Source organism: Crocodylus porosus, unplaced genomic scaffold, assembly GCF_001723895.1.
Source record: "Crocodylus porosus isolate Cpor-Errol unplaced genomic scaffold, CroPor_comp1, whole genome shotgun sequence".
Classification (NCBI taxonomy): domain Eukaryota; kingdom Metazoa; phylum Chordata; order Crocodylia; family Crocodylidae; genus Crocodylus; species Crocodylus porosus.
The window spans coordinates 274616-290262 of NW_017728925.1; the positions used below are offsets into that span (position 1 = coordinate 274616).

General features: G+C 53.7%; 2 protein-coding genes across 2 annotated transcripts in view; one reads left to right on the forward strand and one right to left on the reverse strand.

The window, feature by feature from the left end:
- Positions 1-12818, forward strand: part of ENTPD2 (ectonucleoside triphosphate diphosphohydrolase 2) — a 31089-nt gene extending 18271 nt beyond the window's left edge. Inside the window, exons 2-9 of the mRNA XM_019540479.1 lie at positions 2013-2130; positions 3692-3842; positions 5873-6032; positions 6999-7226; positions 7807-8076; positions 8931-9050; positions 10374-10508; positions 11473-12818. Coding sequence (XP_019396024.1) covers positions 2013-2130; positions 3692-3842; positions 5873-6032; positions 6999-7226; positions 7807-8076; positions 8931-9050; positions 10374-10508; positions 11473-11676 — 1386 coding nt within the window. The 3' untranslated portion in view covers positions 11677-12818. The remainder of the gene's footprint in view (positions 1-2012; positions 2131-3691; positions 3843-5872; positions 6033-6998; positions 7227-7806; positions 8077-8930; positions 9051-10373; positions 10509-11472) is intronic.
- Positions 12819-13291: 473 nt separating this feature from the next.
- TMEM141 (transmembrane protein 141) lies at positions 13292-15490 on the reverse strand (the record flags this gene model as incomplete). Its single annotated transcript, XM_019541082.1, has 3 exons — positions 13292-13590; positions 14363-14470; positions 15391-15490. Coding segments are annotated over 3 exons (288 nt in total), but the record flags the coding sequence as incomplete, so codon positions are not given.
- Positions 15491-15647: the final 157 nt, after the last annotated feature.

The window sequence follows — 15647 nt, forward strand, 5'->3', positions numbered from 1 at the left end:
TACATGGTGACTGGCTCTTTGGTCTGTCTATGCAGTGCTAGGCACTGAGGGGTCCTGCACCAGCCCTAATGACTGTGGTCTGCGCCAGCCAGAGTAGTGCTCAGCCCTGGGGGCAATGGGCACCGTACTTGGGCAGGACACTCAGGCACCCAGTGCAGGGAGAGCAGGGAAGTCAGTCAGGGACTGGAGGAGAAAACAAAGCTGCTGGCAGGGGTGTTGCACTGTTGTACAACCAAGGGTCTTGGTACAGAGCGAGACTAGTGCTGCTTCCAGAGTCCTGCTGTCTCCTGTTGGGATGAAGCTGGTAGAGAAGGACAAAGACTAGCATGGGGACTGGTTCCCCCCAATGCTGCTCCAACACCCCAGTGTGGAATTCACCTTCACACAAGACCCCAGCCCCACAACACCACTTAAAGGAGGACACAAGCCTTAGCAGGCAGCTCTGGAGGAGAGGGTAAAATTCACCCCTGCACCATAGGGCCCTGTTTACACCGGTGATCTGTAGCCATCCATGCCTAAGCCTCATGAGCACCATGGCATAGGAGTGAGTCCTGTCCCTAGCACTGTAACAGGAACTGTATTACATTGAAAATAAAGTTGTTCTGCTGCCAAGGCTCAAAAAATCAATGCATTTAACCTCCTTAAGGCTGATTTCTAATGCTGTGCGGCCAAACAGAACTAGACTAAGTTTAAACGTGAAGAGTGGTGTCCCCCACAGCAGCTAGAAAGGACCACTGAATCGAAGCCAGGGCTGCAAAGCCCTAAGTGGCTTGGCTTGGCTTTGCTTGGGACAGGGCAATCTGTTGACTGGACTGCCTCATCAGATTGCAAGCTAAATGCAAAAGCTTAATGTGTATGAAAGTCTGCCAAGGAGGGAAAACCTGGTGTCAGACGGGGGCCTCAGAACCAGGGGAAGCTGAATCCTCTTTGGTTTTCTTGCCAGTGGCTGTGGAGTCCTCATCTGGCAGGAGGGAGAAGGGACTATTTATAGAAAGAGAATGGCAGATCCCTATATGGACAAAGTGCTAATTTGTTAGTTCTCTGCCCTTCTTTGGAGGCTTCACTTTGGACTGTTGTTCCCACCCAGGTGTCTTGCTTGATCTCTCCAAATGGGCAGTGATCTGTAAGCCTGGCATAGGAGTCCTTTGTAATAAGTAACTATTGGCAAAGTCCAGGAGGCTTTCTGCTTGTTAGAGACGATGGCAGGTAGGGAAAAGGATGTGTCCATCTCCGTGCCAGGGGAAAGGGAAGTAAAAGGAGAGAGATCTCAGACACACATGTAGTGCTGAGAGCAAGGCAAGCCATGGGCTCTGGCTTGGATCAGAAGTAACCGAAAGCCCTAGGCTCTTGACTTCTGCCCAAGCCCTAGACTCTGATTTTGTTTAGGGAATCACACCAAAACTTTCCATCAGAGGTCTTACCACTTCAGCTGCCCCAGGGTTAGCGCCATGCAGAGCCCTGGTATAGCTGAGACTCTGGTGGTTTCCTGTGGTTTTACCATTATGCTCAATAAAATCTTCTAGTGCTCCTGACAGAGAGACTGGCCTGCTTGGTCAAACAGAAAGGCCCAGTTCTGCACTGCCAGTCTTTGAACTGTAGTGCTTGAGGGCCAAGTCTCTGGCCAGTAGGTTGAGATTAGGCAGGTGTGGCGGTGGTGGGGGCTAGGTCCCTGGGTATTTGCCCTGCCCAAGAAGAAGCAAGAGGGTGAGGATTGCAGAATAGCCTGGTGCATCAGGTATGTGTTGGATTCCTGCAAGTCAGGCTGCACTGTGCCCAGCTTCTCTGGCTGCAAGGAGGGTGCTTTTTGCATCTTGTTCCCAAAGGTGGCTCTCAGACACGAGATGGCTTTGCAATCCCTGGCCCATGGGTAATGCCATGCAGGCCTTTTAATCTCTGAAGTTTCCCTTACAGGGCCCTCAGGAGAGTCATATTGGACTTGATCCTGGCTGGATTTTCTGCACTCTTGGTCTCTCCCAGCCTAACTGTTCTCTCCTCTCTCCCTTGATCCACAGTATGGAATTGTTCTGGATGCTGGATCCTCCCACACTGCCATGTTTGTCTACAAGTGGCCTGCAGACAAAGAGAATGACACGGGGATCGTCAGCCAGCACAGCATGTGCGACGTGAAAGGTAGGAAAGTAATGCCCTCGGAGGGGGGCGATCGAGGCAGGGCTGAGTCTTGAATATAGGTCTCCCGGGACAATGCCCTGGGCACCTGGCTGCAGACCAACTCCTCCCATCTGAGTCCCAAAGCGCAGAGTTGGTTCTGGAAGCAGGTGCCTCCACCCCGTTCTGCTTCCATGGAAACATTTGAACAATTCTGGTTTAATTCCAGCGTAGAATGAAAGCAAAGAGCAAAACCTTGGAAGCAGCCGTGAAATGGAGCTGCTGCCCTCGGGTCGGCTCTGCTCACCATGGTTTGTCTGTAGGGGCCTAATGGGCAAGACATTTCATACCTATGACAGCTTGGCAGTGTCCTGCTCTTGCCAGGGACCCAGGCTGGCACCTCTACTATCCTGGCATGGGTTTGGCACATTGGTGCCACGCAGTATAGGCCAGGCCTCCTTGTGAAGCTAGTGTCCCGGAGTCCCTGTCCTTTGTGTGGGGGCATGTTCCAGTGGCTGTGTGGGGGTATCGTTCCACGAGCTACTGGAATCCCTCGGTGCATATGTCCTGTGGGGACCAGGGCATTATGGGAGGCTGGCCATAACACGTGGATACAGGCATGAATTGGAAGCTACAGATATACTGCAATGTCTCTCCCGTGACGCAGTTCCCTGGTGTTTGCTAGCACCAAGTGAGCTGAGAGGATCATTAGCTGGTTACCAAACCTTGTCATGTCAATGGAACCTGCATGTGACATGCTCCTATCATGTGGATGTAAGAGCAAATCTCTGATCGGGCCAGGCAGAATCCCCTTGGGGCAATCGCATGCCAGGGTGGTTTTTGCTAGGTGGGGCTGCATCCTGATGCACCTTGTAAGATCAGCCCAAACTCTTGGGCAGCCTGGGCTAGGGGTAAAGCTCTAGGAGCAGTAGGTGGAGCACTTCCTGGAGTGGCCACTTCTTGGCGTTGTCTGTACCAAGCTTTCCTTGCAGAAGACCTGCTGGTTCAGGCTGGCAGGTAACCAGCAGGCAATATCATAGGGGGTGGAGAGACAGTATGGCTATCTTGTTTGGCCTTTGGATTTGCTTCTTCAGGCTTTTGTGGGCATGCCTGGGTGTGGCATGATGGGCACAAAACAGCCCTGCTGAACTGCAAGATGGTGCCAAGCACCTGCAGGATGGTTTGTTTTCCCTTCCCATTCTCCCAGCTATGCACAAAGGCCCGTGGCTCCTGCCCTTTGAAATGCTTGGGAGAGAGCTACATTCTCTCACAGTGACAAAGCTCTTCCCTAGAAGGAGCTAGCACCAGCAACAAGCAGGTGCTCTGTCCAGACAAATGAAATGAATGTGAGGGAAAGACACAGACAAGGTGGGACTGCACACAATGCTTCGGAGGAGAAAAACCCAGGGCCCCATAGCTGAAAAGCTGTTGCCTTTTCTCTTTCTTCTCTCCACCCCCTACTCCCTCAATGAGGGCTTGGGACACAGCCCTCTGAGGAGTTGTATGGGCAGGGACTGCTCCTCAGGTTCCTCACCACCCCTGGGATCAAGCAGCCAGGGAACAAGGTATGTCTTCTCATCTCCAGGTGGTGGGATCTCCAGCTATGCAAAGGAGCCCTCAGAGGCCGGGAACAGCTTAAAGTCATGTCTCAACCAGGCCTTGAAAGATGTTCCCAAGGAGAAGCATTCGGTAACTCCCCTCTATCTGGGAGCCACCGCTGGCATGAGATTACTGAAGTGAGTTTTCACTAGCACCTGCTGTGAAGCAGACTCTCCTACTACTACTATGGACTTGTGGGCTATGGGCTGTGGGCTTGACGTCTATGCTCTTGAGTGACAATCTTCTGCCATTACCCCAGGCATTCCTGGTGCCCTCAGAGGGGCTGCAGAGGTGCAACAGAGAAAATGGGAGCCTGAGTATTGCCACCCAGGCATCCAGCTACTCCAGTGTCTTGTTTCAGTTGTCATCCATAACCAGCCACTCTTAGGAAGGGCAGAGAACCATTTTCTATGGACAATTGTGTAATAGCTTGCTCGAAAGTAGAGCCTTTTCTTGACCCCAGGCAGTTAAAGGTTGGCTCCTGGCCTGCTGCAGGATGGCTATTAATCCCCATGAAAGAGGATTTTATCCCAATAGATCAGTGTCTGCCCTCTCTGAGGGGCCAGTCCTTACTGAAATCTCTCTAGTACACACAGCACCATTGCAGACAAACAAGCCTTTGTTTTTCAGGGTTTAGACCTGTTGCCTGTATTGGCCGGGAAGTAAGGCATGGAGAATGAGCCAGTCCAGGCAGGCTTCCTCCACCTTTTCTTTTCTACAGGGCTCTGGTTTTTAACTAGAGGTACACCAATGTATTGGTCCCATATCAGATCAGCACTGATATAAGGAAAACTGATAGTATCAGCAATTGGCTTTTTTTGGCTGATAATGTGGCCAATAAATGTCCCATGCACGTGCACAGCCCCAGCGCAGCATGCAGGAGGCCAGAAGCACAGCCTAGCAGTGTGGAGAGCAGCCAGGTCTGGCTGGTAAGCCTGTTATGAGGGAAGGGTAGGGGAGCAAATCTAGGCCCCAGTGGTGGGGCAGGAGCAGATGCTGCATAGCCAAGATGGGGCAGGGCGTGGGATGGTGCTGCGAGAGGCTCATCAGGGAGGGTGGGGGTGTGGCTCCCGCCATTGCACGGACCCTGGGAGGGCTTGGGGGCGGGGCATGTGCCCCTGGATCTGCACACGGGATGAGGGCAGGCTGCCCAGAGCACAGCCCAGCCCAGCCCTCCATCAGGAAGAGCCTGGCACCACCCCGGCCCCAGCCTGCAGCAGCAGCCTGCCCTCGCCCTGTGCACAGATCCAGGGGCACACCCCCACCATGCCCTCCAAGGGTGCATGCAGTGGTGGGAGCCGCCACCACCCCCTCCCCGTGCCCCCTGGACAACCCGTGGTTCTGTCCCATGCCCCACCCCACCCCGGCTGTGCAGTGCTTGCCCCTGTCCCTACCTCACTCTCCCCCTCACTGCTGGGGCCTCAATCTGCCCCCCACCTCTTCCCTCCCCCCACTCCTTCCCCCACAACAGACTTACCAGGCAGAGGCTGCTCTCCATGCTGCCTGGCTGCATATCGGCAATTGGATCAGTATAGTCCAATATAGCTTGTTAAAAATCAGCCATCAATACCAGCCCCAAAAATCTCTATCGTTGCACCCCTATTTTCAACCTGCAGTCCACAGACTGTCTAAGGGGTCTGCAAAAGATTACTATTATCAATCAAAAGTACTTGAATTCACGTATAATTCAAAGGAGTCTGCACATCCATTCAAAAATTTTTAGGGGTCTGCAAATTAAAAAAGTTGCAAACCACCGCAGTAGGGGGAGGCTGGTTGGAGTAGCAAGGGTTCCTCATTTCATGGGGTCTGCAAACCTGCTTTGCTTGTGGGTCACTTGGGCCTGGAATCATCCAGAATTAAATATCTTATGTCAGATCTTATCTGGGCTGCCACAGGATCCCAGAAACATGTCTTATGCCTTGTTTGCTAAGAAGGAAAGAAAAGGTACATACTTGGCCCTTCACATGTCTCAGTTCTGCCACGTATTGGGAATAAAAATTGCTCTTCCCAGTGTTCTCCCCAGTTGCACCCCTGAGGCCATAGGTTCCCTGTGCTCCCCATGTCCTGGTTCTGCTTGTGGTGGGCAGGCTCTGCCCTCAGTCCTGTAGATGCAGTAGAGGTTTTGCTTGGTCTCTCACATTGATGCCTTGCTTCATGTGTCTCATAGCATCACCAACTCTCAGGAGTCTAATAATGTCCTCAGCAGCGTCACCTCCACACTGAAGTTGTACCCCTTCGACTTTCGAGGGGCGAAAATTCTGTCGGGCGAAGACGAGGGCGTGTTTGGCTGGGTCACAGCCAACTACCTCTTGGAGAATTTCATCAAGGTACATGCAGCTGGGCTGGCTTCTGAGGGCTTTCCCTGTCCCTAGGCAGACATGGGCTCACACATTCATCCACTCATGGGCTTATCTCTCTGGTGGAGGTGCCTGAAAGAGTAGGTGAGAGGGGATAAGCCAGCAGCTAATCTCAAGGGCTCTCACCACCTGGAATCTAAGGCTTCCACTTTAAAAACCAGTGGTTTCCAGGACACTCTTGTCAGGGGCTGGTTGCCAAGGGAGGGAACGAGACACGGGCTCTGTGTAGCTGTGTGTGGAGCATACGCCTGGGGTGTGGAAGAATGTGCTTAGCTCAAAAGAAGCCTGGCGGAGAATTCAGGCTTGAGCTGGGCTAACAGGCTGCTTCTCAACAACAGCTGTCTCCATGACTTTGCACAGCACTGCTGCCCTCTGCATCAGGTGGCTGGAGCATCCGGAAGTGGCTGATTGAAGCTGCCTGTGCAAAGGCTCCCTGGACAACAAAAAAATGAAAGCCAGGACCAGGTTCAGGCCCTGAAGCTGCCCTGTCTGCCTTAGAGGTGTAGCTCGGGAGCAGGGGGAGGTGCCCAGTGCCTATCATGGGTAGTGCTCAGCCTGGGAGAGTCAGCTTTGGGGAGGGGAGGGGGACACTAGGAACCCTTGGGACCAGACTCCAAAATGTGCATGAGTCACTAGGTCAGGATCTGTCCTATGCTGGAACCCCCAGTCCCAGGGTATTCAGGGATAGCTGAGGGTGTTAGCACTACTCTGCCCTGGGCCCCAACCATATGATCCTGGAATCACAGCAGGCATTGGGAGTGTTACTGCCCCTTGCAGAGGGTGTTTGTTTTTGCTGTGGCCTAGCACCACTGCGCGGCTGCCTGTGGGGGCAGCTGAGAACATCCCAGGCATGGAGCAAGTGGAGTATGAGCCAAGGCTAGTCAGCAGCACCCTGTGAACCATCTCTATGCCATTGCTTTGTTCCCTTTCACCCAGTATGGCTGGATTGGGCAGTGGATCCATCCCAAGAAGGGTACCTTAGGGGCCATGGACTTGGGAGGAGCCTCCACACAGATCACCTTCGAAACCATGGAACAGATTGAAAACCCCCAGAACAAGGTGATGCTGCGGTTGTATGGGCAGACATACAAGGTCTACACCCACAGTTTCCTGTGCTACGGCCGGGACCAGATCCTCAAGAGGCTGCTCTCAAAGGTCCTAAAGGTATGGAGGAGCTCCGAGTAGGACCCTGTGGGGTGTTCCAGCATGGCCTCAAGGGTTGAGTTTCCACTCCTCCTCATCTCCTGGCCACCAGCCTTTTGGATCACATTGTTTCCAGCCTGGCTGCTATCTCCCAGGTTCCAAGTTGAGGGCTCTTTCTGTTCCTGTGCACCATGGGGCTTGAAAAGAAGGGAGGGAACAGCCCCATCTCTGGGGCATATCATGGAGAAGGGGTAGTTTCACCAGTATGATTGCCCAAGCAATGCAGTGGGGACCTAGGGCACCAAGCCAATCTCAGCCAAACTATGCTAAATTTTTATATGGAGCAGAGAGACCTTGGTCTGTAAGGGTCTCTTCTCTGAGTCCTACCAGGAAGCTACATGTATTTCCATTGCTTCCCTGGGGAGGACAGAACTTGCCCTAGTGAGATTTGAACCTGAGGCAGCAGGAATCCTAACCACGCATCCTCAGCTCTGTCCCTGAGCTATGCTGCTGGTTTCCAGACCTGCCCTGGACACAGCCCTTGCTCCTGGTAGCCACAAGTAGGGCTAATACTGTCTTTTGCCTTTTCCTCACCTAACAGGCTGAAGAATACAAACCTGTCATTTCCAACCCTTGCTGGCCCAAAGGCTACCAGAAACAACTCTCCCTAGGGGATGTCTACAGTTCACCCTGCACCAGCACAGAGCAGCCCAGTAGTTATGACCGCAAAGCTGTTGTCACCATGGAAGGATCTGGGGATCCTGCCACGTGTAAGCGACACGTGGAAAGCCTTTTCAGGTTCTCCAACTGCTCCTTTTCCCGCTGCTCCTTTGATGGCATTTTCCAACCCAACCTTTCGGGGAACTTCATAGTAAGTGCAGTTGTCCACCTCCTTGCATGTTGGGGAAGGTTTAATTGGCTTAACTGCAAATGGCAAGGTCACTCCCAGCGGGTTACCTGTTGCTGACACTAATGAGCTTAGGCTCTTGGCAGGCTGGTTCAGAAAAATGCACCGGTTAAATGTGTAGGGGGTTCAGTCTCTTGTCTAATTTGTGGTGCTCCCATTAACTGCATAACAGGTGACCCTAACTTGGAGCCATCAATTCCAAGGCTTCTACCACGGCTCTGGACTAGCTGGGCCCTGTCCGTTTCAGGGTTGCTATTAGAGCCCTAACGGGCTCTGAGGTAAGGGGCCTGAGTTTAGGGACAAACGTGCCTTTTAGCCGCTTTTGCTATACTCGTATCTGTATCCAACCATTCAGAGATGATAGCAGTTATGCTGTAACACCTCGTATCAATACCCTTTGAGAGAGATCCAGTTGTTACACATCTGTCTGTACCCTTAATGAGGTGACTGTTCCTATAGTTAATAAGCACTGTTTGCCCTAGGGAGGTGAGACTGGAAGGGGCCTCCTGATCCCTGGAGTCCAGTACCCCGTATATGCGAGCAACCACATAGCAAAGATTCCCAAAAACCTTCTGTTTCAAACCCTCATCCACAGGGCACAAAACCAGAAGCCAAAGTTAAAGCAGGGGAAAGGAGGGAGCTGCTGCCCCCTAACGGTCACACTGATCTCTCTTCCCCTGTAATCCAAAAAGAATCTGGTTCTGCTTGTCCTTGACAAGCCCTGAAGGCCTCCGTGCTGGAAGGGAAACTGCCATGTGTGCCAGCAAGGCTTTGATTTTCTCCCTAACCCCCTTTCTCCCTCTCCTCCCCTGTGTCAGGCTTTCTCGGCCTTTTTCTACACAGTGAATTTTATCCAAAGTGTGATGAAGAGACATGTGGCCTCGCCCAGGGACCTGGAAGAAGCAGCCCAAGCCATCTGCAACACCACGTGGTCCCAGGTGGGTTCCCACCAAACAGTGAGTGATTCCACAGGGCTGCCATCCACTTGGGGAGACCAGCCTTGATCTGGTCAACTTCTCGGCAGTGTTGGTTTCTGCAACCCGGCAGCCACAATAGCAGGGGGTGGTGCATCCTGTCAGATCTCCCAGGTGACAGGGCTGGAGTCTGGACAGGAGCCCTGGAGCCCTGACCTTTGCGGTGGGGGCAGGGTGCTTTTCCCTTTCAGCAGCTTCCCTTGAGATGCTTAACACCAGCAGTGGAGGTGGCAGGTGCTGTGTGGGCACTAAGTTAAGGATCCCATGATTGGCTCTTCTTGTTTGCAGCACTCTTGAATTGTCATGAAGGGGGAAGAGAATTCCTCCCTGCCTTTGGTGGTAGAGTCATGCTGGGGTGTGGAGTGCAGCTGGTGGACATTTACAGCATTTACCAGCGTGGGTCCCTGGGAAAGGACTGTGTACTAAGAGTTGACACTCTGTAGCTCCCCTAGCCAAACTCAGCCCATGCTCCAGTTTCTGGCACGCCTCCTATCCCTGCTCCTGCCTCCTTCATGCTGGGGGCCTTTTCCTTCCCAGGGTGCCCAACACGCCAGTGGTAGCATTCACAGCCCATCCATGCAGAGACTTTGTGTGCCCTTCATTCTCCCGTGATGATTTCTTTGCTCCTTCTCAGAGATCCATCAGTCAGGGTGATCCATCAGTCAGAGTGTCAGCAAACCTTCATCCTAGTTCTTCGTGAGCCTGTCTGTTCTGTAAGGTCCCTGGCACAGCCTAGCAACAAGGAGGAATACATGCTCCCTCTGTCCATGATCCATGATCCCAGAGGCGTGAAATGCCTTCACCCTGCCTTGACTGCCAGAGACATTGCTTTCCCTCAGCCTTGGGGCTGGATAGCACTGGGAGCAGGGAATTAACCAAGGGTCTCTGTCTTTTGTGAAAGGTCAGTTGTAGCCATGCCACTGTTTTTATCCTGCATATCATAGATGGTGACATAACCCCCTGACTGGGCAGGGCCTGTTGTTGGCCCCTACAGAAGCTGGCAATGTGCAGAGCTTGGCCAGCACACTCTCGTACTCCATGGGCGGACTTGCAGGGCTGCAAAGAACTTGGATTTGAAAGAGGTTTGAGGTCTGCTTCACACATACTCATGCCCCTTCCAGAGCAAAGGCTGCAGCACATCACAAAGGCTGAGTGCTCTTAATTCCTGTGCTGAAGCAGGAATCCTTCTCCAAACTGCTTGCAAGGTGCTGGGATTGTGCTGGGTGGGAGAGATGACTCCACTGTCTCCTTTCTGCCCCTTCTACCCCCGCCCCTTTGGCTGTCCAGCTGGTGAAGTTAGCCCCAGATGAAGAGAAGAGGCTACCAGACTACTGTATAACCAGCACCTTTGTCCACCTGCTGACCACCAAGGGCTACCAGTTTGATGACGAGACATTCTCCAAGATTGCCTTCCAGAAGAAGGTGAGTGCATGGGCTGCTGGGGGGCTCTTCACTGACCGTGGCCTTCTCGTGGCTCTGTCGTCCAGTACCTGAGTGCACCTCTGGTTGGCTGACACTTTCTGACATGCAGAAGCTCCATTGAATGGCTTCTGCCCAGGTCCCTGCAAGAGATGAGCTCCAGCCTCAAGAAAAGACCATGGGCGGGGAGTGTCTCAGCAGGAAAGGCAGGAGCCTGAGTAGACAGGGTGCAGCTGTCAGCTTTGGGGTGACCTGGGTTGTTACTTCTGTGAGATGGAGAGAGCTCATCAAAGGAGGAGGAATGTCAGTGGGACAGGGGAGCGTTGGTGTGTTTTCATGGGCTCACCCCCTCTGTTGTGAGCTTTTGCTTCCCAGCTGTTGGGGATGACCCAGCGTGCTTTTATGTTCAGTTTTAAGGTATTTTTGTACCATCTGTACTGATCAGCATGGGAGCAGGTGCCTTGCTTTAAGTGACCACAGAATGCAGCTGTAGGTATTCTCTAGCTAACATATGAAGAAGGCATGGCCACTGGGCTCTCCTGAACTTGTCTATACCCAACTGGGAGATATCAAAGGAAATAATCAGAAGGAAGTAGCTTTGAAACAAACAAAAGGAAGTTCTTTTCTGTACAGCCTGTGATTATCTGATGGTAGTCATCATCGCCACAGGATGTTGTAGAAGCCAACAGTTTAACCAAGTGCAAAAGGACAAGCCAAATTCAAGCAGGATAGGTCTGCCAGTAGGTATTAAACACAGTTGTAGGGCTGCAACCTCCAAATTAGGACTTCCTAGGCTTCAAAATGCTTGAGGGTATAAAGAAAAGCAGGGGACAGCTTAGTCTGGACAGGTTTATACTCTTCCCCTGAGCATCTGTTCTGTGCCACTGAAGTACAGGTCACCGGGCTATAGACAGATCTGTGCTCTGAGTCAGTGAGGCTCCCTGACATTTCTCATCTGTTTCCGCAGGCTGGGGACACCTCCATTGGCTGGGCCCTGGGTTATATGCTGAACCTTACCAATATGATCCCAGCTGATGAAGCAGGCTTCCGAAAGGGCACTGAGTACAGCTCCTGGGTTGTCCTCATCCTCCTCTTTGTGGTGATAATCCTGACAGCACTGGCAGCCATCTTCTGCCTGGTCCGGCCCAACAAAGAGCGAGATACTATCTAGGCTCAGGGCTGGGAGGGACCAAGAGACATGGCTTCCTGGTGTCAGTGGAGCTCCACTGACTCTGGAGGGCTCATTTCAGCCTAAATCCCTCAGACTGAATGACACTGGGAGACCTTGTCCCTCCCTGCACCTGAAGCGCTGTACCCGAGGGGCCCAGTCCTTTTCCCTCCATTTGCCCCTTGCTCAGACCCTGAGGAAGCAGGGTGGACAACTGACACCTGTGGATCATGGATGGGATTGGGGCCTGGATACTTATACCAGGGCGGCATCCTTGCCTTCCCACAGATTGAGATTTGCACACGTTACACAGGGCCAGCAAGACCCAGGCCACAACCGTGTCCCACCAGAGGGAAGGAACTGTTGATGCTTGCATTCATGGGAGGAGGGAGGGAGGGAGATTACATATCTAAGCTTCTTGGTAAAGCTTTATGCACCAGTCCCCCTGCCTGGAGCCCTGTCTAGGCCCTTCAAGGGATCCTGTGAGATGTGGGGAACCTGGTGTCACCCAGTGTGTGACAAGATCTTCCTGAACAAGGGCCAAATCTGGCACCAGTGAAGTCTGTGGCAGCTGTGCCATAGACCTCTGTTGGGCCAGCATTTGTGCCCAGCCCCCGGAGGCCAGTCTACCTCGCCTCAGCGATGCCAAGGTGTACTTTGACAATCCAGGTAGAGCCAGTGCCCGCACGGCTCCCACCCTCAGCAACACACAATGCAGTGCCTTTTGCCCTTTTTGTTTACAGAGAGGTCTGCCCTTGGCCACTCCTGCCAACTGGGGATGTGCAGAATTGGGGAGCGATGGGGGAATGAATCAGGTGGGGTCCTGTGTACCTCGGCCAACAGCCTAAAGCTTCCCTCTGCTGTGACGGAGAAAACGCTCAGGCCTTCCCCAGTGCGGCTGTGGCTTTCTCACAGGTCCCGATGGGTCATGCTAGGAGGCAATTGCATCTGAGAGCTACCCCCCCACAACAGCTGAATGGGTGGGGGGATACCTGTTTGCGTTTCCCAGCAGGAGCAGAGCTGTGTGCATGTGGCGCATATATGTTTTCCATGTATTAAAAATGTAAACTGTCCTGGTTTTCAGTGAGTCAAATAAATGTAATTAAAGGGCAGCAACAACTCCCATTGCCCTCTGCCTACTACAACCTGTTTCACTGACCTCTTCCTGTGGTGAATGAGCGCAAATCATTTGAGGCCATCAGGCTGCACTGACAATCTCATGCCCCAGGAAGTAATTCCAGTTGATGGATTCACAGTCCTGCCTTTCTTGCTGGCTCTTAGCATGTTGCTTTGCCAGAGCACGGAGCTGGGACTTCTGTGGGAGAGCGAGCATCAGACGAAGCTTCACATGGCTCACCCAGCATCCAGGCCTGCCTGCGCTCCCCGACGGAGGCAGAGGCACAGCAACTTGCATTTAAGTCAGTGGATTAGAACGGTTGGAAAGCAGTGCAGGGGCAACAGTCTGCTCTGCTGAGAGTGAGGCAGCAGGCTACAACAAACTCCCTTCTGGGCCAGCAGCCATCTGGGAAACTTCATGTTGAGCCTTCTCCCACCACCCACCATCTCCTCTTCCCCTTGCACACGGCTCGCTTTCTCCTTCTGCGACACACACATCTCCAATACACCTTTATTAAGCACCCAACAGCTGCTGCTGCTCCCTCAGAGGTCAGCGAGAGCTGAAGGTTCCCCACACACTTCCCTACTGACTGCCAGGCCAGGGGTGGCATGCTGCTGTGTCCCTTGGTATCACCCTGTGGCTACAGCCCTGGGGACACATGCGACAGGAGCAGGGCTGAAGCCACCATGGGCCCAGGGAAGTTGCTCAAAGCTTCCCCAGCTACTCCATTTCATCTCCATATTTGGTCCTCTTCACCCTCGATTCTGCGTCCTCTGTGGGTTCTGGGCTGGGGAGTTTTTCTGTAAGACACAAAAGGAAGGTTTGGAAGTCTAGTCAACTGGGGGCCGCTCACAACACAATCCTGCTGTGATGCACAACAGGCAGGGATTTGGGAGGATGCCCGAGCTCAGACGTGTGTTCTCTGTTCTGCAACTGGTGCGAGTCAGTCACTGAACTCCATGCTGAGCAGCCAACTAGCTGCAAGCAGGAGCAGTCACAGGGAAGCCAGGCTAACTCTTGGTGATGGCTGTTACACTCTGCTCTCATTGCATTGTTTGCTAAGCCATCCACATGCCCCTTCCAGTGTGGGGTCTTCAGCTTGGCCCATCCCACGCTCCCCCTTCCAGTGACACCATTACACCACTTCTCACAGTTTGGGGTATACCCATGCAGCAGCATGTAAGAAATGAGAATGAGTCCACCCCTCCCAACTGAGCAGCCACAGACTTGGACAAAGCAAACCTCCAGTGCCTGTCGCTTTGTCCTGCCTTTGGGTATTTGACTTAGCCAGCAGTGGTTGGTGCCCTCTAGCGACTGCTCCACAGAGACAGGGCCAGTGCTGCTGCCTAGGGATGTTCTCCTGTAGGAAGTGTCAGGTGCCTGTGCTACCCAGCTGTTGTTGTAACTGCGTAAATCCCACCCATCTACATGTCCAGGAAAGGAAGACACCAATCTGGTGACATGACCAAGTACAAGAGGCTACTGGCTTTCAGGAGCACAAGGGAAATGCAGTCCAGTTGCAAGCACCAGCCCTGGACGCTGACCCGTGATGACATGCCATGAACTCCTCACCTCTGGTTTCTCCGTGCGGTAACTGGCCTGTCTCCAGGTAGATCCAGAGGTTGGAACACTTCTGGGTCTCTGCTTTGGTTGTAGCGTAGCCAGCGATGGAACCTGCCACTTAACACACCGACAGCGAGAGCGTTTCCAAGCCGTGACAGGCTTATCTGAGACAACAGCGTGTCCCAGGGAATGCTAGGCTGAGCACGCCCCACCGCGTGTGCTGACACCCTCCGCAGCTCCAAGGTTCACTAGTGTGGTTTCTCCAGGGTCATCCCCAGGTGCTGCTCTCCAGCCCCCTGTCCCTGAGCAGGTGCTGGGAATGATCCTGGATCTCTGCCTTGCTGGCAAACTTCCTGCTGTGGAGTGGGTCAGCAGATTTGGGTGAGCAGGGCATACTTAGTCCTCTCTTCCCTAGAACTGGCTGCTGACACAGCATGGACAAACCCACTCAAAGCAGGCACATCGCAGCAACTGGGGTCCTGCTAAGACTCAGGGGCAGGCAATTGTTTCAGGCGGAGGGCCGCTTACTGAGTTTTGGCAAGCCATCAAGGGCCACGACAGGCAGCCAGGGTGGATAAATATTACTTTTCTAAATTTTTTAGGAGCCCCACAGGCTGGACAGAATGGCCTGGCAGGCTGCATCCGCCCCCCCAGGCCACCTTTTGCCCACCCCTGTGCTAAGCGCAACCAACTACTGGGGCAGCATGCAGGAGACTGTCTGCACTCCAGTGCCAGCCTCACGCCTGTGGGAATCAGGAACGAGGCGCTGGATGTCTGACGGTGCCACCGTACACGTGTTCACTGGCAGGGCTCGGGGCAACCAGGGGGCCTACTGAAATCACAGAGAAGCAGGGGCCTGCACCAGGTAGGAGCAAGGGGCCTTCTGTCCCGATAAAGAGCCTTGAGTCTCACTCAGCTCTGGCTCTTGTGACCTGCGGGCTGCACCTCAGCACGGCGGCCTGCTAACACTGCAGCCTTTCTCGGCCGACCCTGTGCAGTCTCCCTAGGGGGTTGCAGGGCGGACCCTGAGCACTGACCCACAGACAGCAGCACCTTCCACTGCAGCCCATAGGGCCGCCTCTTGCTGATCCAGTTCTGGAGAAGGAAAACGGCTCCGGTGCCTGTTAAAAAGCCCAGGCCCGGTTAGCGCGGTGGCATTTAGGGGCGCCGACTCCCTGCGGCAGCTTGGGCGTAGGGCGGGGGCACGCTGTGGGCCCCGCACGCATCGCCGCCCGCCCGGGGCACCAGCGCCAGGAAGGGGGGCCCCGCGCGGAGCCCGGGGCGGGGCAGGCTC